General features: G+C 36.1%; 1 protein-coding gene across 1 annotated transcript in view; it reads left to right on the top strand.

Annotated features, from left to right (window-relative positions):
- STAG1 (STAG1 cohesin complex component) overlaps positions 1–27,227 on the top strand; it is a 423,440-nt gene that overhangs the window by 318,390 nt on the left and 77,823 nt on the right. The window contains exons 11-14 of the mRNA XM_067737732.1: positions 4,246–4,344; positions 4,860–4,939; positions 10,321–10,428; positions 13,392–13,506. Of these exons, the coding sequence (XP_067593833.1) occupies positions 4,246–4,344; positions 4,860–4,939; positions 10,321–10,428; positions 13,392–13,506 (402 nt within the window). The remainder of the gene's footprint in view (positions 1–4,245; positions 4,345–4,859; positions 4,940–10,320; positions 10,429–13,391; positions 13,507–27,227) is intronic.

The following is a 27,227-nucleotide window of genomic DNA, read 5'->3' on the forward strand; positions in this document are numbered from 1 at the left end:
TCAAATATGTCTCAGTTAAATTGTCAAAACATAACAACAAAGACTATCTTCTCTGTACTCCCTTCACCCTACCACATAAAAAAAAAAATCTGCTCCTTGACAGGCCACCTGAATTTGGTTCATTTATTCCCATTGTGGTGTTAACATTATACATAGGCATTTTAATAACAATCAGCATTTTCTCCTAGAAGCATGAAAATTGTCCCTTTAAAATACAACTCATTATGAAATGATGCCATTATGCTACACAATACTTTTTATAGCTCTTAACATTTTTTTCAAAAATAATTTTGCAAAAATGCTGATAGATTAGTGTCTCTGACAAATATGCCCAGCTCCCTCCCTCAACAAATTATTTTATTTTTCTGTGTTTCTTTTTTGTTTGTTTTCTTATTTTTATATTATATAGTTATTCATTCAAAAAATATTTATTGAGCAGCAGCTATGGGTTAGGCACTGTTAAATAGCATTCAGATCTGAATAAGATTTTGTGTAATAGCAAAACAACAAAACATTTATGTTTTGTAGTAGAAATACCTTCAGAGTATAGAAGAGCCCCCAAATAGAGAAATTAACAAAAATACAAGTGATTTTTCATCTAAGTTATTGCTAGACATTATTATTAAGTTATTTAATTAAGTCCCTGTAATGTACCAAGATTTGGTACATTAAAGAACCAAGATTTGGGAGGAGAAGTAGTTGATTGGGAGGCATCGTTGGACAAGGTGTAGATAAAACTCGACTGATGTCTTTGTTCTACCTATAATTTGCTGTGTGAACTTGAATGGATAGAGTAATTTCATCTTTTCTGGCCTTGTTTTTAAATTTAGAGTTACAAGTAAGGAAACTTCTTACATGCTGTCTTACATCTGGGGTTATGATTTTACTTTGGGTCAGCTGTCTTTAGTCTTTTGCTTATCTGTTGTTGATCTCTTGTGATTATAGATACATATTACATAATACTTTTGTTGGCTTTCCACATCTTGCCTCCAGGAAGACCATATCTTGTGAGTCATCTCCATAGATCCCCATGGGCTGCTCTTCAACATTGCTGCCCATTATAATTATTATGCCCACCTTGCATCTACTAGTTAGTTGATGCTACTTTCTTTCTGCTGTTCTGTGATCTCATCATCTTCATTGTAATGGAAGCCGAATTCTGTTTGAGTATCTCCTAGTGCCAGCTCTAGCCTACAGAATACAGCTGTTATGGAGTTTCTCAGCAATGCCTGTGCCCCCATCACCAGTCTTTTCTTTATTGCCTTGGTAAACAATATTCTCTGGGCCCTCCTGAGGAACATACTCAACTAGTAGGTCTTCTGAGTTTATACAACAGATCCTTTATGGCATACTTTACTGTGTTTTAAATGCCTTTCTTCACAGTCTGCCACAACGATTCTCGGATCTCTTATTTCATTAATATGCAACGTTGCTTTTTCCAGGAGTCATCCAGCAATGCGTTAGGCCATTTCCATGGGCCTTAAATCCTGAGACAAGGGAGAGTGCCCTATATCCAAAAACTCTCTCGTATCCTGTTTGATATTCCCATTTCCAGTCCAGTACCTTCAGCAGACACTCTCTTGGTTCTTACTGGTTCAAGTTGGCCCATTCCTGCAGCACCTATAGCATATAATCCTTCTCCTCCTTTAGCAGACCCAGTACTTCCCCATTTGGGCTATGCTGAAATTTGACCTTAGCTTGGAGCTACAAGGGAAGGTTAGTATAGAGCATGAGGAGGGCTACTAGCATTGTCCTTAAGGTACTTGCTTCGCTTGAGGTTTCCATATATTCGAGGGGAGGGGTGGGTGGAGGAGGCATGCTACCCTCTAACATGAAACTTATTTGCAGACCCACAAGTTCATGGGAAACTTGGAGTTGAAGGTTATCAGCTGCATCCACCAGTTATTCTTTGAAATTGCACTTCTTTCCTATATGGCCCTGATTTTGGCGTAGACTTGCCTGGGATGCAAAGTCCCTTAAATTCTGCCACCCTTAAAATTGAGTTCTGGGTCTGGTCTTCAATATATTCAGCTCTTTATCTGCAGGAGATAAGGATCTCATTAAATGTTGCCAGTTGTTGATTTAAACTGGTGATTAATTAGCCTGTCATTTTCTCTGTTTAGCATCTCAGTGACAGCCATAGTCCTTAGTCCATAGTCCTTATAGTTATTAATTACCCTCATCCCTCAAATGCTTGGCATGTTGTACAAGCTAAGTGCACATCTCCATTCACCCGCAAGTGAATTAGCAAATGGCTGCTATTCTGTGTCAGAGACTATCGTTAACTTCACTTACAACCAGAAATTGAGTCCTTCCTCATAGTAGTCCTTCCTTCAAGTGATCCAACCTCAGAATCCCATCATTGAGGTCTGCTTCTTAGGACTACTCTTGGTACCAACTGTTCAGGTCACATTCCTTAGAAGCCCAGCCTTAGTCAGAGATTTTTGTGCTAGTGATACATTGAAGTTTGTATTCTCCTGAGAAGCCTCTAAGAAAGTGAGGAATATAGGATTAAGCAGGAGACACACTAACAGAAATGTGGTTTCAGAAGAAATTTTGTCTGAGCATCATCTCAGAAGGAATTTTGAAAAATAAATTGCACCTCAGAGGTTGTACTGTCCTGAGGCAAGGAGGGTGGGCTCTTTTACCCTCCTATATCATTCCCCACTGGCTATGAGCCTCATCCTGAAGGAGGGAAAGGGTGTGGACAGGAGAGGCAAGGTAGAGCATAGGAATCTTTGTACCAGGTGGTTCTTTTCAGCCATGGTCAATTCTCCAGAGAAAGATGCAGGTAAGCGCCATTAGCTGTCAATACAGGAAGAAGCAGGAAGATTAGCCTTGTATATTAGGATTTGGACATCTGGGCGGGGCCTCAACAGCATCTACCAGAGGTACCTCCTATGTGCTAGAGACTTTACCAGCAAGCATTATCTCATTCAGTGGTGTGCTCGAGCTACCTTGAATCAGCTTTCAAGAGAGTGATTATGCACATCCATTCACTTATATGAGTTCAGTATCATTGGTAGCTTGAAATTGGCCATGGAGGGAGTAATCACATCACAGAAATCTGCAAGTGCAACAATTCAGGGCCCCGTCCCCCAGAGCTAGTTGTTAAAACTTTTACCAGCATTCAAATTTTATAACAACCTTATGAAGTCAGTATCATATTTTATAAATGAGAAAACTGAGTATCAGCGTGATTAATATACTTGTCATCTCTCATGTAGCTACTAAGCTATAGAATTGGAAATCTAGCTTTGTCTGGTTCCAAAACTTGGACTCCTACTGTTACAACATGTTGCTTTTTTTTTTTTTTTTTTTGGCTGCCCCGGGTCTTCATTGGGGCATGTGGGAATCTTTAGTTGGGGCATGTGGACTCTTAGTTGCGGCATGCAGGCTTCTTAGTTGCGGCATGCGGACTCCTACTTGCAGCATGGAGCCTTCTTAGTTGCAGCACGTGGACTCAGTCCCAGCATGCGAACTCTTAGTTGTGGCATGTGGGATATAGTTCCCTGACCAAGGATCGAACCCAGGCCCCCTGCATTGGGAACGTGGAGTCTTACCCACTGGACCACAGAGAAGTCCCCAGCATGTTGCTTTTTGAACACAGAAACTTCGTTCTCTTTTTTAATCATTTGAGAGTTGGCTAAATTTCTAGATGACCCGGAATGCACTTTGATCACCAACACCTTCTACTCCAAGTTAATGATTTTATTATATTTCCCTAGTAAATAGCAGCCCCAGGACACATCACTCTATCATTTTGCCTCTGTTTTTAAACATTCTTCCCTTTATCATGTTTTCTTAACTGCTCTTTCTGGAAAGTAAAAGGTATCCAGTAAATATTTGTGAAATGAATAAATGATGACCCTTTAATATGAAATTAGATTTTTCTACAGGAAGGACAAATTAACATACCCTTCTTTAATTAAAATCATAGGTCAGAAATTCTCTCGAAGTGCCACAGTATAATGTGGGAGGTATTTCATGTTGAACCAGAGTTGATACACATTTGAAAAAGGTGTAGCTTACTCTCAAGTAACTAAGGAATTTTTAATGCATTTTTAATTAAATGTAAGTGCAAATAGAATTGCTTGGTTCCACCTTATGTTGAATTACAATATGAAGTAAATTGAATGATTAAGCTGAAAATGACTTTAGTCTTCATATAGACTTGAAAATCTTTTCAACTTTTATGGCGTAGAATTGACTGCTTCTGTTGTGTTTTTGTTTGTATTTCTGAAGCAAGGAGAAGTCAGGCTGAAGTGTTTGAAAGCTCTACAAAGTCTGTATACCAATAGAGAATTATTCCCCAAATTGGAGCTATTCACTAACCGATTCAAGGTAAGATGCTTAGCGTATTTTCTTTTTCACTTTAAAAATGCTCGTTTTAGCTAGTTTAGCAAATGGCATTACCATAACAAGTGTTTAGGTCATATTCTTCACTGCATATTCTTTAAATGAACCTGTATTAAATAGATGAATCTCTGCTTTACAAAAGATATTACCAACATGAGTTCTTATTCATTACCTTCAATAGAAGGCTCACCTGCTTAAAATAAGATTTTTTTCATAGACAGCTTTTTTATAGTTATATTAATTTTGCAAGGTAAGGTTTGTCTCTGTTAGAGAATGCCAGTTGATGAAAAAAATTTTATATTATAAACATTTATGACACTTCCTGGTGTGTGCATAGGACTATGACAATATGGTTTCAATAGTTAAGCTTTCCATTTAACCTAATCATCATTAGACTAATCTATCATTAGTCTTCCATGAACTCCCCCAAAGACATTACCTCAGATCTGTCTCCATTTACTTTCTGTTCATGGTTGGTTTGATGTATAACTTTTCTTCAGGATCGCATTGTATCAATGACACTTGATAAGGAATATGATGTTGCTGTGGAAGCTATTCGATTGGTTACTCTGATACTTCAGTAAGTATAATATTTTAATTTAATCTGCTAATATATTAATGTTTTTTCCCAGCATTATTGATGTACTTCGCATATATAACCCTAATATATATTCTTACCACTTTAGGTTTTACTTTCACATTTTAAGGTTAGGTTTGAAACAAAATGTTTTGTTTTCTCTTTGTTTTTTATTTTGAATATTGTCTATTTTCTTTACATAAAAGTTCTTTTATGCAGTATCAGAGAAGTAACATACTTCTGTCTAAAGAGAGAGAAGGCTTCAAAGGGATAGGTTTTTCAAATAGGCTTCTTTGGAATGGTATAGAAGTAGGAGAAAGGAAATAAGGCATTAAATTGTGTCATTAATATGATAGAGATTTTAAAATAGGAATAGTTAGTTTCATCTATAGAGCTTTGACTAAAAACTAGGAAGAATCTATGTGAGAGAATGCAAGTGCCGGCAAAGTCATTACAAATCCTCCCCTCCCCGCTTTGTGAGGCTATATCTGTCATACACCAAACATCATGTATGCCAGGGTCTGTTGTTGTTTTGATCTCTTTTTACCTCTTTCTGCTCTATTACCATATTCTTTGTTATTGTGGCTTTATACTCTAGTATATGTTGTATGTTATAAATATGGCCTCTTAGTGGTTTGTTCCTTCTTCTTTGCCTTTCTTTTAAAAATCCACTTAGCTACTTGTGGATTTGTTTTTTCTTCTTTATGAATTTTTAAAGTACTTTTGTCTAATTCCTCAGAAACTTTGGTTGGGAGTTTAAATATTAGAACTCCATTTAGGGACTTCCCTGGCGGTCCAGTGGTTAAGACTCCATGCTTCCATTGCAGGGGACATGGGTTCGATCCCTGGTTGGGGCCCCTAAGATCCCATAGGCTGCATAGCATGGCCAAAACAAAGAACTGCATTTAATTTTATGAAAAATTTAGGAGAGAATGGAATTTTTTACAATTATGTATTGTTTATACATAAAAATGATGTATTGCTTTATTTAGATCTCATTAGGTCTTTTATATAAGGTTTAAATTTTTTCCTAGAGGTATTGTACATTATTTACTAGGTTAATTCTTAAATACTGTATGTTTTTATTGTTTTATTGTTATTTGATTAGTATTCAGTGTTAAAAATATTTTCTACTTAGTTATTCCTAAGGCAAGGAAACATTTAATTTTTATGTTGGTCTTTTATGTGCAGCTTATTAGAACTTTTATCCATGTTGATGGTTTGATTGTATTGAATTTACTACGTAGATTATTATATGATCTGCAAACAATTTCAGTTCTGTCTTCTCCTTTTCTAACCTTAAAACTTTTGTTTCATTCTCTTGTCTACTTCCATTAGCCAGGACTTTGAACACTATGGAAGTATCACCGATAGTGGATTTTTTTGTTCTTGTTCTAGGAAGGCATCTAAAGTTATTTCTGAGATAGGTTTTTGATATGATAGAAGTTCTTTTGTATTCTCAGTTTTCTGGGATTTTCCTTTCATACATTGTTGAGCCTGAATAAAATTGGTAGATTTGTCTAATGGTGATTTACACCCATGCATTTCTAGAATAAATCCTGTTTGAACATGACATATTTGTTTTCATTGTATTTTGTTTAAATGCAATGTTACATTTAATATCCTATTTAGGATTTTCACATCTGTGTTGTGTGTAAATTTGACATAATTTTTTTGTTCCTTACCCAACTTTGAAATCAAGATATATACTGTTTGTAAAATATCTTCAGTAGTTTCTCACCCTTTTTCTGTTCTGAAATAAATTTGCTATGACAGATTAATTCCTCCTTGAAATTCTGAGAGAATTCTTTTGTTAAAGCCATGTCAGTTTTAAGTTTCTTTTGAGAGAAAGGTCTTTGATTACCATTTCTACTTCTTCAGTGGTTATCTATCTAAGTTAACCTTTATTTCCTCTTGTAATAATTTTGGCTTTTCATATGATTTTTATAGTATATCAGTTTTATCACAGTTTTCAACTTTATTATTTGATAGCTTATGATATTTTTATTCATAAAACTATTATTTCTTTTGTTATTTACATCGTTCATTTTATTTGTATCCTCTTGATCAGTCATGGCAGAGGTTTGTCCATCCTACTGTTCTTTTCAAAGAACTAGCTTCTTTTAGCTATTTCTTTCTTGTTTTTGAACAATCGTATTTAAAGTAACAAATATACCTTTAAGTACTACTTTACTAGTCTCCTAAAAATTTGGACATAGAATATTTTCATAGACAATCAATGATAAGTATTTTGATTACCTTTATGATTTTCAGTTTAAATCAAAATTATTCAGTAGTAATTTTTGTTCTCCCTAGATCGGATTGTTTAAAGCTGATCTTTCTATTTTATTGTATTATTTGAGAATGTGTTCTGAGTACTTTGGTCAATTTTCTGAATTTTCTAAGTATGTTTAGAAACAATACGTATCTGTGTTGTGTATATAGTTATTTATATTCATTACTTTGAATTTATTTAGAGTCATTCAAATTATCTATACCTTTGCTTATTTTTGTCTACTTTTTCAGAAGGATGTGTTAAAGTCTTGAACTACTATTGTTCACTTGTCTTTCCTTTTCGGTTGTTGCTTGGTATACTTCAGAGTATATAGATCAGTACCTCTCTATTCATGATTTGTACATCTTCTGATAATATTCACTTTATCCTTACATCTCATTCTTCCTTGTCATTTATGAAGAATTTTTTCCTTTTCAAATTCTATTTTAAATTATTATGCCCCCTAGTTATAGTTTACTTGTAAATTTCACAAGCTTATCAATGTCTTTCCCTTGAACAAAAAATACCCACATTGCAACCACTTGTATTTTTCATCGGAATTGTCTAGAGTTTAAAATCTATTGTTAAGGATTACTTTTTTGGGTTTTTTTGCTTCCTTTTTTTTATTTAGTTTCAGTAATTGCTCATTTAGACAGGAGTAAACTTTGCTTTGATAGTACTTCTTCCCTTACTTCCAAGGAAGAGTAATTCTCTCATAGACTCCTCCAGTATTGTCTTTTCAGGCTAGTTTACTTCCTTAAAGAGTATTTTCAAACCATCTAAGACCTTGTTTGGCTAAAAAAAATCATACTTTCATCATGAATTTAGAAAATGGTTTGGCTAGTTTCAAAAGTCTATTTTTAAGGTTTTTTTCTATGTTTTCATTGGAGGAAATAAGGGCAAAACGTGTCTTATATAAAAGTATAGTTATGGCCCTCCAGCTGTGTCAGATGACCTAATAATTCATTAGGTATATTGGTCCTTTTATGGATTCCTCAGAGAGCTCTCCCTTTTGCAGAAGAGGGAGATGTCATCCTGGAACCCGCAGAAGTCCTTAGGATGGACCTCCAAGTGAGGGTCCTTGGCTTCCCACAGGAAGGAATTCCAGAGCGAACCATAGTAAAGGGAAAGCAAGTTTATTTAGAGAGATACACATTCCATAGGCAGAATGAGGCCTGTCTCAGAAGGCAAGAGCGGCTCCAGGGCACAGGGTCTTCTGGGAAGGTGAGCTCTGCCCAGGGGCATGGGGTCATAGGTTTTTATGGGTTAAGTAATTTCATAGGCTGAGTGGGAGGAATATTCTTGCTATTTTGGTGAAGGGTGGGGATTTCCCAAGAATTGGACCACTGCCTACTTTTTGACCTTTTATGGTCCTCCTCGGAACTGTCATGGTGTAAGAGGGAGTGATTTTTAGTATTTCAATGAAGGTATAATTAGCTAAAGGTCAGTGACCCAACTGTTCTCAAAGCCACCTTGGTTTGAGCTGGTTCTAGCCTATCTTAGCATCCCAACAGCTGCTCCCCTTCTTCATTATCTAGCATTTTGTGTCCTGTCCCTTTCCCTCCTGTCTCATCCCCACTCTAGGTATTTATGACAATGGGAAGTTCCCCAGAGTGGACAGTGCCTCCTCTGGCTATTTACTGTGTGACTCAGCGCCTGACTTTCAGGTTTCCTCTGTTTGAGTTGCTTGCCCTTTAGGTGGTCTTGTTGGGCAAAATGTCTTTTAAAACTATCCAGGCTGGCTCCCTTTAAGTATTCCATATCTGGCCTAAAGGAAACATGGAAGAAGTATGGATTTCTACTCATTATATTGCTCAATCTCCTAATGTCTACTTATATATTATTTTGGTGAGAAATGAGCTAAGGTTCCCAAAACTAACTCTCCAGTCTCTTATAGCATTGCATGAAATGATCTGGCCTTATTTTTCTTGGCTTGTGGACTCTCTACCAGAACTTCCCCAAAACAACAAGTTAAGTCACCTTTAACATCCTGTTATACCATCTTTAAATTCTTTTTCTCTGCATCTGTTAATTCTTCTTTTGGTATAGATTACTTTCCTTTCACTTATGAGCTTAGATTACTGAGATATCTTGTTAAATTTTTTTTCCTATGAGTTTAACTTTATCCTGAGGGTATTAGCTAATTGAGTTGATGATATACATGTAATTAAGTGAAGAGGTTAAAACTTAGGCCTTGTTGAGAGGGGGGAAAAGTGTACTTTAAAAAATGCTTCTGTCTGTCTCCCATCCTTGATATTCAGCTCTTTTTCTTTCAGAACTAAAGTTTCTCCCTTATACTATGATGCAGCTACCTTATTCTGCTGCAAAGGTCATTCTAATTTATATTTGTCAGATCCCTCGATCTCCTCCTAACCTCTAGGCATCTCCAGAGAATGAATTTATACCCCTACATCTTGTCAAGAACCTGTATAGCCCAAGAATTCTGTAGTCATCTAGTCATTAATCTATAACCCTGTCAGACATTTTTAATCATGTTAATAATCAGGAAATAGATGTTCCCTCTTTGGGAAAAAAATACTTAAAGATACATTCCAGCAAACCAAGAAAAGTTTCAAACTTTAAGAATGCATGAATAGAAAGGTGGGAAATTTGTGTTAATAGAGGAGTGGTTATGACTAGTGAATCCATTTTACATAGAAGAAGACTAAATAGTATTGTAAATATTGTGATAAACTATAATTTAAAATAGTTCTGGAAAGAGTTACATAGTACAATAATAATTTAACTTTGTAAAACAGGGGCAATATATGACCAGTGCCTATTAACAAAAATCTTATGCACATTTAAAGAAACTGAGCTAAACTGGGCTAATATATATCCCAAGGTACTAATACTCATTGTCCATAGGTGTGTATGGGAAGAAATGTGGACATTTTATTTTCTTGTGTTATCTGTATTTTCTGAATTTTATATAACAATTAAGTGTCTTTTATAGTTAAAGAGAAATATTATTTTCAAAGTCAGACTAAAAAGAGACGAAAATAAAGTCAGCATGCTTGAGCTTTTATAAAGAACCTTACAAAATGTTAATCAAGGTAGAACTGACAGTAACTATTTTTGGCTCAGTGTTACTTTCTGAATTTTTCAGTGGAAGTGAAGAAGCTCTTTCCAATGAAGACTGTGAAAATGTTTACCACTTGGTATACTCAGCACATCGTCCTGTTGCTGTGGCAGCTGGAGAATTCCTTCACAAAAAGTGAGTTAATTCTCTTTGAAACCAGGTTCCACTTTCATATGTTGTTTTGTCGTTGTTTTACAGTTAATGAAAGAAAGTAATAGTGACTGAAAACAGTGCTAGAAGTGGCCATTGCCCCAAGTTCTGGGGGTTATAATATTCTCACACCTACGTGCACATCATGAATCACATCCCTGAGAATGATGTCCCTTGTGATATATTCCTTTGGCCTGAAATCTAAAAGGATGGTTCTCAGCTAGTCAGCTTAGGCGTGTGAGTGGAGAAAGGAGAAGTGCTTGAAGTTCATAAAGACTCCCCTAAGTAACTGATATTTTATTTCACCAAATTTTTTTCCCTTTTAAAATTCTGAGTTCTCATCTTCTCAACATTGGTAATTTAAATATCCTCAAAACGCCTCCCAAATTTTCATTTTTCTCCATTCTGTCAGGATGAGGATTATTTTAATCAGTAATCCATAATGATGCTAAAAATTATATATGCAGTTACAGTTTAAAAGCAAAATCTCATCTATTTTTTTGACAAAGCATAGCGCTAGTGAGAGTTTATGAATATAATTAAACATTCTTATGAAATATATTTTTGATCATGGTCTACTGTATATGTTACATAATTTATTAGTAGATTAATTCATTCTTAAAATGTAAACATATTCTTGGGCAAGGGGATGTTTTGCTTTGTTTTTGTTTTTGTTCATAGATTTAACTTAGTGACTTTGACAGGTGAACCCAGAAGTCCATTACATGTTGTGATTTGTAATTATGCTAAGCACAGATGTAAATCATGCACTGGGCAACTGTTGTACATGGATGATTAACTTTGATAATGAGCAGGCCTGGCCCTCCATCCAGCATCAGCAGCTCAGTGCTGCAGCCACAAACTGCTCTTTACTTAGTGGTACCTCTCAAAGTGAGAAAAAGTTGTTTCTATGTGAAAAATCTTTAAGAAGGAAGCTGGCTAGTAGGGCATGCTGGTAATGAAAGTGAGGAAGAAAGTCAGAATTTTTAGGCATGACTTTTAAAATAAGATATTGACTTTGACAGTGACTCTGACATCATTGGCTAATAAAGAATAATGCTATTTCCATATTTATCTTGAGGTGTTGTCTATCACAAATATCAAGGGTATACTGTAGTCTTCACTTCCCTTCCTTTTTTATTGTATTCTAGTAATAAATTCTAATTTGTTCTCTACTTAACTTTTCAAAAAGCTTTGTGTTTTTTTAGAAAGAATTATTGCTTCTATAGTTTCAAAGAAAAGATAGACTAAAAAGGCTGGTCAGCTACAGAATAGAGGCCATAAACTGGCAGCACTGTAATCAGAAAGAACCTTTGGATATATTTAATTTTATTTGTATTGTGTTTTTGTAAGTTTGAAACACTTGCTAAAGAATTTTAAATTATAATATTTTACGTAAAAATTGACAAATGTAAGCTGCCATTATTTTTTATTTCATTGTGCAAAGGAGGTCAACTCCTATGCAAATGAAAGCTTCACTTCATAAGCTTGTTTTATGCCCCTGCCCTGAAAATATTCAGTTTGAGAACTTTTGATTCTTAATGATCTCTTTCAGCATTTTCCCACCATTTAATATTGTGATCTGTTAAAATCTTAACAAGTAAACTGTAGACTAGCCCCAGAATTCCACGATAAAGTTTAAAAAAAAAAAAAATGTGTGCATGCACATAGACTTAGTCTGTTTTTTAGTCTAGTGTATTAAGCTATACCAAGCATCCAAAAAACGGTAAAATGTATCTGAAATGAATGTTTTAATGTCATTGAAAATTCTACATTTTAATATTAGAAAAATTAAGCTAATTACTCAGTGCCTTATATACAGTGAATGCAGTTAATTTAAATTTGTACGTTTTAGTGTAAAGGACCCTCATATTTTCCATTTGCCCCCCACCTCTGAAAGCCACCCAAATAAGCTTTCTCTTAAACCAGTCTGATAGCTGTGCAGATATAGCTTCAAGATAATACTCTAGTCTTCTATACCCCTGCCATATACTTTCCCCTTCCCTCCAAAAATAGTTTCTCAATACTCATTTTCTGCTTGAAATTGGTTTATATTTTATGTCACATGAAGTTTTTCTTATTTTATTCAATTATTTAGCCTCTCATCTGAGAGGCCTACTATGACTTCCATGTCTAAACTAGCACTCTATATTCCTATTCCTAGACGGTTGTATTTCCTTGTAACACCTGAGGTGGTATATATTGATCTACTGTTTATCTCCAACCACTAGAGTGAGAGCTCAATGAGAATAGGGATTTTTTCTTTGTTCAGTATTATATCCCTTTTACCTGGAGCAATACCTGGGAGTAAGGCACCTTGAGTAGTCCTTAAGTTTTGTTAGAATAAGTCTTCTTAGCAAATTAAAATTTTCAAGTCATTTCTTTGCCATATTCTAGAAGTTTTGCCACTAAGTAGTATTTTTATAAATTTAATGTTTCTTTCATTTTACTCAATACTGTTGGGTTGTTGAATACTGTTTCTAGGTAATAGGTTAGTAAACAGAAGATAGTGGAAGAAATAAATCATGATTAAAAGTCTGAATTTTTACCATTATTGCTGGAGCCTTTGGTTAAATTCTATAATTACATGACTGTAAAATGGATATTTAAGAAAATAGAACTCTATTTAAAATTACATACTTTAGTATCTATCATAGAGAATAAAAAGTTTATGTTTTTCATAAAGATTTGAACATTGATTAGTCATCAGTAAAAAAAGCTTTCTTTTACACTTTATGTATAGTTGAACTGTATGAAATTGTTTAGATCTAACCACTTTTTGACCTATAAAAACATCAGTTACATACTTGTGTTGAAACAAATCAGTAACCTGATCTCTAATACTGTTTTCTTCTTTTAACACTGAAATAATTTATACATTGAAGGAAAAGACTAAAATTCATATCCATGTAAATTTGTAAAGTTCTTGTTTTGTTACTTATTTCCAGGCTATTTAGCAGACATGACCCACAAGCAGAAGAAGCATTAGCAAAGAGGAGGGGGAGGAACAGTCCAAATGGGAACCTTATTAGGATGCTGGTTCTTTTCTTTCTTGAAAGTGAGGTAAATTTTTAACATAATTCTTTATTTTGTTTTTGTTTTAACATTAGATTACATTTTAAATAAAATTGTTGTTTAATTCATTGTAATTAACGATATTTTTTAATCAAATGAAGACAAGCCTGTTTCTTACAAATCTGACTCCATGGATATTTTCTTTGTTTGTTTTTTTTTTTTCTGGTTTTTTTTTGGCTGTGCCACGTGACTTGTGGGACCTTAGTTCCCCAACCAGGGATTGAACCAGGGTCCACGGCAGTGAAAGCCTGCATCCTAACCACTGGGACCACCAGGGAATTCCCTGCCTCCATGGATTTGATTTTATGATTATGGAATCAGTACTCTACCTTTTGTGGGAATATGTATGCAGGTGTGGATTAACACTGAATATAGGCTAGCAATTTTTAAAGTTTTATATCGCATTGTAATACTACATACTTTTTATTGTTGCTTTTTTTTTCTTGAATTTTTGCCCATGCCTTTTAAATTATATTATTTAGGGAATTCCCTGGCAGTTCTGTGGTTAGGACTCCGTGGTTTCACTGCCGAAGGCCCAGGTTCAATCCCTGGTCAGGGAACTAAGATCCTGCAAGCTGTGTGGCATGGCCAAAAAAAAAAAAACCACATTATATTATTTAAACAGTTCATGAACATTGTCACGCTATTAAAACCATTAGTTTTATCTTGTTTGAAAATTATGTTATTTAAGGAGAAAGAAAAATATGAATTTAGATGTAAATTAGTAGTTGTACAAATCCATAGTAGTAATTCCATGTGACATTTCCATGTCAGTTTATCAATTAAACAGTTAACATCCATAACATATTATCTATCTAAGTCTGTTTGCGCAAGTGAACTTTGTTTTGCCCACTTAAATGTTCTTTGATATTAGAACTGTATTTCCTACTGCTGGTATGACATTGGGGGAATGGCAAACTAAACCTAAAGACTCCCTGAATGAACAAACTTGTTGGCTTATAAGTGAGTGGGAACAGAGTTGCAAAAAAGGTGGCGAAAATCTGGAAATCTAGGACCCTGAACTTTACTTGGGGAAAGAGTATTTTTGGTTTGTATTGGCATGTCCAGGAAGAAGAAAAACTTGAGACTGTATGCTCAAGTTTGAAAGTGCTGGAGAAACCCTGTAGGAATGAGGAATAGAGAGACAAACAGGCAGTCTATAAGAAAATTAAAATCAGAGAGAGATGTAAGAACTTACTCAGTGGAAAGAGTGGCGTTCGGGCAAAGCAAAGCCAGAAAAGTGGTAAAGTGGTGAAGGAATTCCCGGTATCTTTTAAGTGAGTTGGGAACAGATAGAGAAAGAATAAAGTCAGAAACAAAACCAGTTGGAGAGTTGCGTTTGAGTAAAGGACGTGTTTAAGAATTTAAGAACACTGTTCTAAATGTGTATACAAATTACGTGGGATCTTGTTAAAATGCCAGTTCTGATTCAGTAGCTCTGGGTTGGGGTCTGAGATGCTACCTTTCTAACAAGCTCCTAGGTGATGTTTATGCTTCTGGACCAGAAGTCCAGGGACCACACTTTCCATAGTAAGGGTTTAAAGCATTATTTTCTTAACAAAGCAAGTGTGGATATATTATGGAGTAAAATACAGATGTTTGTGAATGTTTAAGGTAAAACACTAAGTACTTAATAAATATCACACTTGTGGTAGACGATTCAAATTAAATCTTTAGCCTTTTAGGCTTTAAAGAAATGGGATTAAAAGTATTTTGCAACAATCAAGTCATATTTAAAAATTTGACTTTAACAGCAACAGTAATTTCAAAATTTGATAGGGATGAGACACATATATACTATTTAAACTGCTGAAAAGTTTAGGGAATATGATGATCAGGCTATTTTAACTTGATTATTAATTGAAAGAAAATGTTTTAGATCTCTGAAAGCCCAAGGACTTTACTTTTTGATATATTAAAATCCATAAGTAGTTAGTTTTACACAGTTTCATCTTCTATATAAAGCAATAATTTGTGATGTGTATTACTGCTCTATATTTCAAATGGTACTGCTGTTTCGTGTGTTTGCTGCTGTTTACTAAAGTGTTACAAGCACATTAAAATATATTTCCCAGTTCTCCTCTGTGGCATTCTTGTCAGCTGCAAAAACAACTGCAAATCATACTTAAGGGTTTCTTGTGTACACCTGGAGCTGAATGCTTATTAAAGTCATATTCTTACAATACGGTGGGATTCTGATTGTCTTATTCTGAATTCCTCTTGTTTTACTCTAATGTGTGTTTTAGTAATATTTTAGACTCATAAAAAGTTGAATAGAAAGAGACCTTAGAAATCATAAAGTAAAATAAGTCCAGCTTATAGATGATTACTGATCAGTTAACTAGAATTAACTGAATTGAAAATCATTCCTATTCCTTTGTTTTACTAGGATGTTAAATAGTAACATTTTAGTAATAGAATTCTAAAATGTTGAATTGAGAGAGGTTTGTAGTCCATGGAGTAGTAGTCCTCTTTTATATGGGAATTATAGGTGAAATGATGGAGATTAAGAGATCTGCCTAAACTACTTTTTCTTTCCTTTTTAGTAGTCATTGGTTTCAAGTGAAAAAATACCTTGTGTATTTGAGATACATGCCATATAGTAGGATAAATGGTACTTGCATGTGATGAGTCCATATTTCCCTATATGCAGTGTGACCATAATATTTCCTGTACAAACTGTGATGCTATACAGAGTGACAAGGATGCTATTGATAATTATTCCAAAGCACTAATCATAACCCAGAACATTTCTGGACAATCTAGAAGTATGGTAACTGTCCTTTTAGGCATATGAAATGATGAGGTGCATTATGACAGTAATTTAAGACAGAAAGTTAACAGACATATTATTGATATAACCAGGAAATCTCCCCAGAGTATTAACTTTTGGGGGTTCTTTTTTAATATGTTCTTCAAGCTTCACCAATAACTGGCTCTGCTTCTGCAGAGAATAAAAGCCAATATAACAGTATTTAGAAATTTTAGGCTTAATAATTTGGAATGGTTATTTGCACTGTAAATGATTTTCCATAAAAGGAATAAATATAAGATTCCATTATACAGTGAACTCCTTTAGTGTATTTAACTATTCGACAGAGAAGTGAGCAGGGCAGAAAAAACATGAGGTAAAATATTTATGAGCAACCTTGAAGCCAATTAGAGATAAATGGTAACACACCCAGAAAATTGTAAATAAAGTCAGGAAAATGAGATTAGTTTGTTATATACGGGATTAGAGGACACCCTATAAAATAAATTATACTTAGATATAGCAAGGTAAAGTTCACCTAGACAATAAATATAATTTTAATTTATGTTATATAATTTATACATAAATTTTAATATAATTCTGATTATCTATTTGCTGTACAATGACTCTTTCTCCATTAATGAGCTACCTTTTTTGTTCATCAATTCCCAAGGAGTACAAAGAATGCTTGCAAATGCCTGATTTTCATGCTGCTTTTATGAAATTATGTTACGAAAAACTGCGTTTAGAAAGTAAACTTTCGTGTTGTTGTTAGGGTTCCAGATCCTTTTTTTTTAAAATAAATTTATTTTATTTATTTGTTTCTTTATGGCTGCATTGTGTCTTCGTTGCTGCCGCAGGCTTTCTCTAGTTGCATTGAGCAGGGGCTTCTCTTGTCGCGGAGCACGGGCTCCAGGCACAAGGTCTTCAGTAGTTGTGGCGCACGGGCTTAGTTGCGCCGTGGCATGTGGGAGCTTCCCAAACCAGGTCTCGAACCCGTGTCGCCTGCATGGGAAGGCAGATTCTTTTTTTTTTTAGCATCTTTATTGGGGTATAATTGCTTTACAATGTTGTGTTCGTTTCTGCTGTATAACAAAGTGAATCAGCTATAAATATACATATATCCCCATATCCCCTCCCTCTTGCATCTCCCTCCCACCTTCCCTATCACACACCTCTAGGTGGTCACAAAGCATGGAGCTGATCTCCCTGTGCTATGCAGCTGCTTCCCACTAACTATCTGTTTTACATTTGGTATTGTATATATGTCCATGCCACTCTCTCACTTCGTCCCAGCTTACTGTTTCCCCACCCTGTGTCCTCAAGTCCATTCTCTGCGTCTCCGTCTTTATTCCTGTCCTGCCCCTAGGTTCTTCAGACCCTTTTTTTTTTTAATTCCATATATGTGTGTGTGTGTGTGTTAGCATATGGTATTTGTTTTTCTCTTTCTGACTTATTTTACTCTGTATGACAGACTCTGAGTCCATCCACCTCACTACAAATAACGCAATTTCATTTCCTTTTTATGGCTGAGTAATATTTGATTGTATATATGGGCAACATCTTCTTTATACATTCATCTGTCAATGGACACTTAGGTTGCTTCCATGTCCTGGCTATGGTAAATAGTGCTGCAGTGAACAATGTGGTACATGACTCTTTTCAAGTTATGGTTTTCTCAGGGTATATGCCCAGTAGTGGAATTGCTGGGTCATATGGTAGTTCTATTTGTAGTTTTTTAAGGAACCTCCATACTGTTCTCCATAGTGGCTGTACCAATTCACATTCCCACCAGCAGTGCAAGAGTGTTCCCTTTTCTCCACACCCTCTCCAGCATTTATTGTTTCTAGATTTTTTCATGATGGCCATTCTGACTGGTGTGAGATGATATCTCACTGTAGTTTTGATTTTCATTTCTCTAATGATTAATGATGTTGAGCATTCTTTCATGTGTTTGTTGGCAGTCTGTATATCTTCTTTAGAGAAATGTCTATTTAGGTCTTCTGCCCATTTTTGGATTGGGTTGTTTGTTTTTTTGTTATTGAGCTGCATGAGCTGCTTGTAAATTTTGGAGATTAATCCTTTGTCAGTTGCTTCATTTGCAAATATTTTCTCCCATTCTGAGGGTTGTCTTTTGCTCTTGTTTATGGTTTCCTTTTCTGTGCAAAAGCTTTGAAGTTTCATTAGGTGCCATTTGCTTATTTTTGTTTTTATTTCCATTTTTCTAGGAGGTGGGTCAAAAAGGATCTTGCTGTGATTTATGTCATAGAGTGTTCTGCCTATGTTTTCCTCTAAGAGTTTTATAGTTTCTCGACTTACATTTAGGTCTTTAATCCATTTTGAGTTTATTTTTGTGTATGGTGTTAGGGAGTATTCTAATTTCATTCTTTTACATGTAGCTGTCCAGTTTCCCAGCACCACTTATTGAACAGGCTGTCTTTTCTCCATTGTATATTGTTGCCTCCTTTATCAAAGAGAAGATGACCATATGTGCATGGGTTTATCTCTGGGCTTTCTATCCTGTTCCATTGATCTATATTTCTGTTTTTGTGCCAGTACCATACTGTCTTGATTACTGTAGCTTTGTAGTATAGTCTGAAGTCAGGGAGGCTGATTCCTCTAGCTCCATTTTTCTTTCTGAAGATTGCTTTGGCTATTTGGGGTCTTTTGTGTTTCCATATAAATTGTGAAATTTTTTATCCAGTCCTGTTCAAAAATGCCATTGATAGTTTGATTAGGAATTGCATTGAATCTGTAGATTGCTTTCGGTAGTATAGTCATTTGCACCGTGTTGATTCTTCCAATCCAAGACCATGGTGTATCTCTCCATCTATTTGTATCATCTTTAATTTCTTCCATCAGTGTCTTACAGTTTTCTACAATCAGGTCTTTTGTCTCCTTAGCTAGGTTTATTCCTAAGTATTTTATTCTTTTTGAGCAGTTCCTTAATTTCTCTTTCAGATTTTTCATCATTATTGTATAGGAATGGAAGAGACTTCTGTGCATTAATTTTGTATCCCGCTACTTTACCAAATTCATTGATTAGCTCTAGTAGTTTTCTGGTAGCATCTTTAGGATTCTCTATGTGTAGTATCATGTTATCTGCAAACAGTGACAGTTTTACTTTTCTTTTCTGATTTGGGTTCCTTTTATATCTTTTTCTTCTCTGATTGCTGTGGTTAAAACTTCCAAAACTATGTTGAATAATAGTGGTGAGAGTGTGCAGCCTTGTCTTGTTCCCGATCTTAGTGGAAATGGTTTCAGTTTTTCACCATTGAGAACAATGTTGGCTGTGGGTTTGTCATATATGGCCTTTATTATGTGGAGATAAGTTCCCTCTCTGCCTACTTTCTAGAGAGTTTTTATCATAAATGGCTGTTGAATTTTATCGAAAGCTTTTTCTGCATCTATTGAGATTATCATATGGTTTTTATCCTTCACTTTGTTAATACGGTGTATCACATTGATTGATTTGCCTATATTGAAGAATCCTTGCATTCCTGGAATAAACCCCACTTGATCATGGTGTATGATCCTTTTAATGTGCTGTTGGAATATGTTTACTAGTATTTTGTTGAGGCTTTTTGCATCTATGTTCATCAGTGATATTGGTCTGTAGTTTTCTTTTTTTGTGCCATCTTTGTCTCGTTTTGGTATCAGGGTGACGGTGGCTTCATAGAATAAGTTTGGGAGTGTTCCTCCCTCTGCTATATTTTGGAAGAGTTTGAGAAGGATAGGTGTTAGGTGTTCTCTAAATGTTTGATAGAATTCGCCTGTGAAGCCATCTGGTCCTGGGCTTTCGTTTGTTGGAATATTTTTAATCAGAGTTTCAATTTCAGTGCTTGTGATTGGTCTGTTTATATTTTCTATTTCTTCCTGGTTCAGTCTCAGAAGGTTGTACTTTTCTAAGAATTTGTCCATTTCTTCCAGGTTGTCCATTGTATTGGCATATAGTTGCTTGTAGTAATCTCTCATGAACCTGTGTACTTCTGCAGTGTCGTTTGTTACTTCTCCTTTTACATTTCTAATTCTGTGGATTTAGGTCTTCTCCAATTTTTTCTTGATGAGTCTGGCTAATGGTTTATCTATTTTGTTTACCTTCTCAAAGAACCAGCTTTTAGTTTTATTTATCTTTGCTATTGTTTCCTTCATTTCTTTTTCATTTATTTCTGATGTGATCTTTATTTCTTTCCTTCTGCAAACTTTGGGGGGGTTTTTGTTCTTCTTTCTCTAATTGTTTTAGGTTTAAAGTTAGGTTGTTTACTTGAGATTCTTCTTGTTTCCTGAGGTGAGATTGTATTGCTATAAACCTCCTTTTATACTGCTTTTGCTGCATTTGTTTATAGGTGTATTTTGATTTCCTCTTTGATTTCTTCAGTGATCTCTTGGTTATTTAGTAGCATATTGTTTAGCCTTCTTGTGTTTGTACTTTTTACTGTTTTTTTCCTGTAATTGATATCTGGTCTCATAGCAAAGCGGTTGGCAAAGATACTTGATACGATTTCAATTTTCTTAAATTTACCAAGGCTTGATTTGTGATCCCAAATATGGTATATCCTGGAGAATGTTCCATGAGCACTTGAGAAGAAAGTGTATTAGGTTGTTTTTGGATGGAATGTCCTGTAAATAACAAATCCATCTTGTTTAATGTGTTATTTATAGCTTGTATTTCCTTATTTATTTTCATTTTGGGTGATCTGTCCATTGGTGAAAGTGGGGTGTTAAACTCCCCTATTATTATTGTGTTACTGTTGATTTCCCCTTTTATGGCTGTTAGCATTTGCCTTATGTATTGAAGTACTCCTATGTTGGGTGCATAAATATTTATAATTGTTATATCTTTATCTTGGATTGATCCCTTGATCATTATGTACTGTCCTTTGTCTCTTGTAATAGTCTTTATTTTAAAGTCTTATTTTGTCTCATATGAGAATTGCTACTCCAGCTTTCTTTTGATTTCCATTTGCATGGAATATCTTTTTCCATGCCCTCACTTTTAGTTTGTATGTGTCCCTAGGTCTGAAGTGGGTCTCTTGTAGACAGCATATATACCGGTCTTGTTTTTATATCCATTCAGCCAGTCTGTGTCCTTTTTTTTTTTTTTTTTTTGCGGTGCACTGGCCTCTCACTGTTGTGGCCCCTCCCGTTGTGGAGCACAGGCTACAAAAGCACAGACTCAGCAGCCATGGCTCTCAGGCCCAGCTGCTCCTCGGCATGTGGGATCCTCCCGGACCAGGGCACGAACCCGTGTCCCCTGCCTCGGCAGGCGGACTCTCAACCACTGCGCCACCAGGGAAGCCCCAGTCTGTGTCTTTTGATGGGAGCGTTTAATCCATTTACATTTAAGGTCATTATTGATATGTGTGTTCCTATTACCATTTTTTAAATTATTTTGGGTTGTTATTGTAGGTCTTTTCCCTCTCTTGTGTTTCCTGCCTAGAGAAGTTCCTTTAGCATTTGTTGTAAAGCTGGTTTTGTGGTTCTGAATTCTCATAGCGTTTGCTTGTCTGTAAAGGTGTTAATTTCTCAGTCGAATGTGAATGAGATCCTTGCTGGGTAGAATAATCTCAGTTGTAGGTTTTTCCCTTTCATCATTTTAAATATGTCCTCCCACTCCCTTCTGGCTTGCAGAGTTTCTGCTGAAAGATCAGCTGTTAACCTTATGGGGATTCCCTTGTATGTTATGTGTTGCTTTTCCCTTGCTGCTTTTAATATTTTTTCTTTGTATTTAATTTTTGACAGTTTGATATATATGTGTCTTGGCGTGTTCCTCCTTAAATTTATCCTGTATGGGACTCTCTGTGCTTCCTGGACTTGATTAACTATTTCCATTCCCATCTTAGGGAATTTTTCCAGTATAATCTCTTCAAATATTTTCTCAGTCCCTTTGTTTTTCTCTTCTTCTTCTGGGACCCGTGTAATTCGAATATTGGTGCGTTTAATGTTGTCCCAAAGGTCTCTGAGACTGTCCTCAATTCTTTTCATTCTTTTTTCTTTATTCTGCTCTGCATTAGTTATTTCCACTATTTTATCTTCCAGGTCACTTATCCGTTCTTCTGCCTCAGTTATTCTGCTGTTGATTCCTTCTTGAGAATTTTTAATTTCATTTATTTTGTTACTCATCATTGTTTGTTTGCTCTTTAGTTCTTCTAGGTCCTTGTTAAACGTTTCATGTATTTTCTCCATTCTATTTCCAAGATTTTGGATAATCTTTACTATCATTACTCTGAATTCTTTTTCAGGTAGGCTGCCTGTTTCCTCTTCATTTTTTTGGACTGGTTGGTTTTTACTTTGCTCCTTCATCTGCTGCGTATTTCTTTCTCATTTTACTTAACTTACTGTGTTTGGGGTCTCCTTTTCACAGGCTGCATGTTGATAATTCCTGTTGTTTTTGGTGTCTGCCCCCAGTGGGTAAGGTTGGTTCAGTGGGTTGTGTAGGTTTCCTGGTGGAGGGGAGTAGTGCCTGTGTTCTAGTGGATGAGGCTGGATCTTGTCTTTCTGGTGGGCAAGACCACGTCCCTTGGTGTGTTTTTGGGTATCTGAACTTATTATGACTTTAGGCAGCTTCTCTGCTAATGGATGGTGTTGTGTTCCTTTCTTGCTAGTTGTTTGGCATGGGGTGTCCAGCACTGGAGCTTGCTGGTCCTTGAGTGGAGTTGGGTCTTCACATTGAGACAGAAATCTCTTGGAGAGCTCTTGCCGATTGATATTACAAGGGGCCGGGAGGTCTCTGGTGGTCCAGTGTCCTGAACTTGGCTCTCCCACCTCAGAGACTCAGGCCTGACACCCGGCCGGAGCACCAAGGCCCTGTCAGCCACATGTACCTGGCATGTACCTGTGGCAGGTACATGTACCTGTGGCAGGATGGTTGTCCTGATTTCCACTACACACACCTAGACTGATGGTGAGCCCACCTCCTTCAGAGCAAAGTGCTGACCAATGGCACAGACCCCCAGGGGGATGTGCCAGGAGGTCAGGCTGAGTCAGTCCATTGATCTGCATATATCTGGAAACTGGGTGGCTAGTGTTGGAACATCTCCTGCAGAGGCAGGGGGCAGCTGTGGCTCACCATGTGGACAAAGAACCGGCAGCAGAAATTCTGAGAAGTACTCTTTGGCGTGAGCCCTCCCAAGGTCCACCATTAGCCCCACCAAAGAGCTTGGCAGGTGGATTCTTAGCCACTGTGCCACCAAGGAAGCCCTCCAGATCCTTTTGAATCCCAGGTTTTTTTTTATAGCCATCAAGAATGCTTCAAGGCCTTCCTTCTTATAGCTTCACCTTTTGCTACCAATAGAAGGTCCTTGGTATGAAATGTCTGAAAGGCGATTGTAACCTTTTACCCTATTGGCCACGTTAAAAATTTTTTTTCTCAGACATCGATCTTTTCTTGTAGAGATTTGAGAGTAGCAAGTTATGTGGCCATCACACATGCCCCAAGACAGGAAGACTGTCTCATAAATATTATATCAAGCCAGTTCCTGACAGAGCGTGTTATACTGATTGTTGTCACTCATACTGGTGAATTTGAAACTCTTAATCAGAAAATAGGCCAACACATTATCATGTCCTGCTGGTATACACATTGAGTTTGAAGCAAGTGGTTATTAGTGTTAACAGAAAGCATTCTATTAAGCCACCACCTTACAGTCAGGAAGAGGTAATGCTCAAAGAAGTTAGCATCTATATTGAGAATATAAACAAAAAAAATTTCTAGAACAATGAAAACATTCTTGAGTTAAATTTTAATATGCCTTGATTTAAGGCATAGAAAAGTCATTCTTAAAAATGCCAATGCTAGTGAAATTATACAACTTAAAGCCTTGAATTGTGCCAGCAACTCATACAACTGAAAACCTCATGATAAAAAAGTCAAAATGAATGAGATATCACCAGTTGACCAGGACAGTGAAGAATTTGTGGAAACTGTAAAGTAAATGACTGTGAATTCCAGTTAAGTAACCCATACCCCCACAGGAGACGAAAAGAGGGAAAATTTTTTCGAGATTTTCTGGTAGAAATCTGAAATACATTAAAGATCAGAGCAACAGAGGCTGGTGAAAGGAGTAAGCTGTCAGTAGTAATTAAGTGTCTGCCCTTTAGAGGAGCTTATTCCTCTTTTCAGAAATGCTGGTCCAGGCATTTGGGATGTGGACACTGGTCTGAGAAGCAAAGTAGTGAATAACTACCCCAGATATGTATGGCCATCAGTAGGGAGAGGGAACTTCTGCATTCAAAATGCAAAGTGCATACCTACAATTAGAGGAAAAGCCTACCTGATTATAGATCCCCTTTTTCCACTTTCCTACACAACCGAGGAAGCCAGGACATTGCAACCAGATTCAAGAAAAGGATTCTAGCTACCAGTATTCTTGAGTCTGGACTCATTAATATATATGTACTGGCAACCAAGAAACACTGAAACTTGAAAAAAATCAATATCATGAAAAAGAAGCGCAAGGCCAACATACTGATGATTTTTTTTTTTAATTTTAGGTATTTTAGGTATCTGTTTTTTATTTATTTACTATTTTTGGCTGAGTTGGGTGTTCGTTGCTGCGTGCAGGCTTTCTCTAGTTGCAGCGAGCAGGGCCTACTCTTCATTGCGGTGCATGGGCTTCTCGTTGTGGAGCACAGGCTCTAGGTGCACAGGCTTGAGTAGTTGTGTCACGCAGACTAAGTAGTTGTGGCTCGCTGCTCTAGAACGTAGGCTCAGTAGTTGTGGTGCGTGGGCTTAGTTGCTCTGCGGCATGTGGGATCTTCCTAGACCAGGGCTTGAACCCATGTCCCCTGCATTGGCAGGCAGATTCTTAACTACTGCGCCACCAGGGAAGCCCCTGATGAAAATTTTTGATTAATGCCCCCAAATATAAGAAGAAGCAATTATGAAAGAGGAAGAGACTTCTTAGAAATTAAAAACATGAATTCCAAAATGTAGGTGAGAGGTGGATTATTAAATGACATGAATAGACATAACCAAAGATTGGGAATTTTGCAGGAAGTAGTGCAAAAGAGGAAAGAAATGAAAAGTATGAGAGAGAGGGCTTCCCTGGTGGTGCAGTGGTTGGGAGTCCACCTGCCGATGCAGGGGACAGAGGTTTGTGCCCCGGTCTGGGAGGATCCCGCATGCCCTGCATGCCACAGAGTGGCTAGGCCTGTGGGCCATGGCCGCTGAGCCTGCGCGTCCGGAGCCTGTGCTCTGCGACGGGAGGGGCCCCAGCAGTGAGAGGCCCGTGTACCGCAAAAAAAAAAAAAAAAAAAAAGTATGAGAGAGAAATTAAGAGACAAGGAGTACAGATTAAGAAAGTTTATTATATTATCTAGTAGAAACTCTGTAAAGAAAACAGAGAGAATGGAGGAGAGGAACTAATCAAAGGAAAGGCAATTAAAATGTTTACTACCTATGTACCCTATATGCAGGGTATTACTTGAGGGTGTTTTCTAGCAAAATGAAAACTGCATGCAATAAAAGGAAAATAAGGAATATAAGAAATATTGGTGAGCAAATAAATCTGAAAAAAATTAGAACTAAGCCTAAATAATATGGCTGTGAAGCTTAAGGCAGATGTCTGAAAATTATTTTTGGTGATCTTGGTGATGGAGAAAATATAAGTTAGAAAATAAAACTCTGCAGGAAGCACAGCTTAAAAAAACAAGAAAATGTCATCAGGAAAGCACAGGGAAGCAGATGCCAACATCTGTAATCTCAATAAATGTAAAGAGACTAACATGCTTTATTAAAAAAGCAGATTGTCATTTAGGGTTGAAATAAAGAAATTAAAATGTTTACAAACACACCTTAATCAAAAATTTAACACAGGAAGTAAACAAACTGGATAAATGCTGGATGTAGTTAACAAAGGCTTACAAAAAGCTGAAAGGACAATATCATATAAGATAAACCAGAATTGAGGACCAAAAGCATTAAGAGGGACAGAGAGGATATGTATAGAAGGTATAATCCACCAAAAATATTATTGTGAACTTTTTTATACCTATTCTACAGACATATTTAAGTATATCAGGCATAAAAGCAAGTTTATTCAGTATAGTTTTTTTTTAATTTTTGGTGAAATAACAGAATTTACCATTTTAACTATTATTAAGTGTACTCTTCATTGGCATTAAGTACATTCACATGGATGTGCAGCTGTCACTGCCATTGATCTCCAGAACTTTTTCAAAGTTTTCCTACATTGAAACTCTGTACCCACTAAATAATAACTCCATTTCAGCATAGGCTTAATAGCCTATTTTTTTTGAAACTATTGGTTTTTCTGTTTTCTGCTGTTAATTTTCATTTTTGACACCAGGTTGTGCACTACTTGTGCCTGTCACTGTTGGAATGATGTTACTTATGGTCTAGGGATATTTTCCTAGGATGTGTGGTTTAGAAAGTTTGAATAGACCTGGCTGCAAACGTTTGTCCATCTTCTTCCTTAAGCAGAGATGCTAATCAATATTATCTACTCTGGCTTTGACAAAAAACATTGGGAAACTGTGGGGTGTTGTGTGTGTACGCGTGTGTACGTAGTTTTCCTGAGGCATTTCAGAAGCCAGAATGTGAGATTTGAAATGCAGTGGAAATGAAGTATAGAATTCAAGAGGTCAAATGAGGCAGAGCTTTAAATAGATCATCAAAATTTTCATAGAAGTTAAGAATAATGGTAGAATTAGGAATGAGGAAGAAAAGCAACTCACGTGCCAAATGTGCTAAGATATCAGTAGATAATCAGTAGGTCTACCAAGGTGACTTTCACACATTTTCAGGCCACTCCTCATGATACAAAAACCATTTTCTCTCACAAATACAAGAACATATAACTGAAATATGAAATAGTACTTAACATTCTGTGTGCTATACACTCATTTTTAGAATAGGTATAAAAAAGTTCACAATTATATTTTTGGTGGATTATATCTTCTATACATATCCTCTCCGTTTCATTTCTTTGAAACT

Source organism: Pseudorca crassidens, chromosome 5 (genome assembly GCF_039906515.1).
Source record: "Pseudorca crassidens isolate mPseCra1 chromosome 5, mPseCra1.hap1, whole genome shotgun sequence".
Lineage (NCBI taxonomy): Eukaryota > Metazoa > Chordata > Mammalia > Artiodactyla > Delphinidae > Pseudorca > Pseudorca crassidens.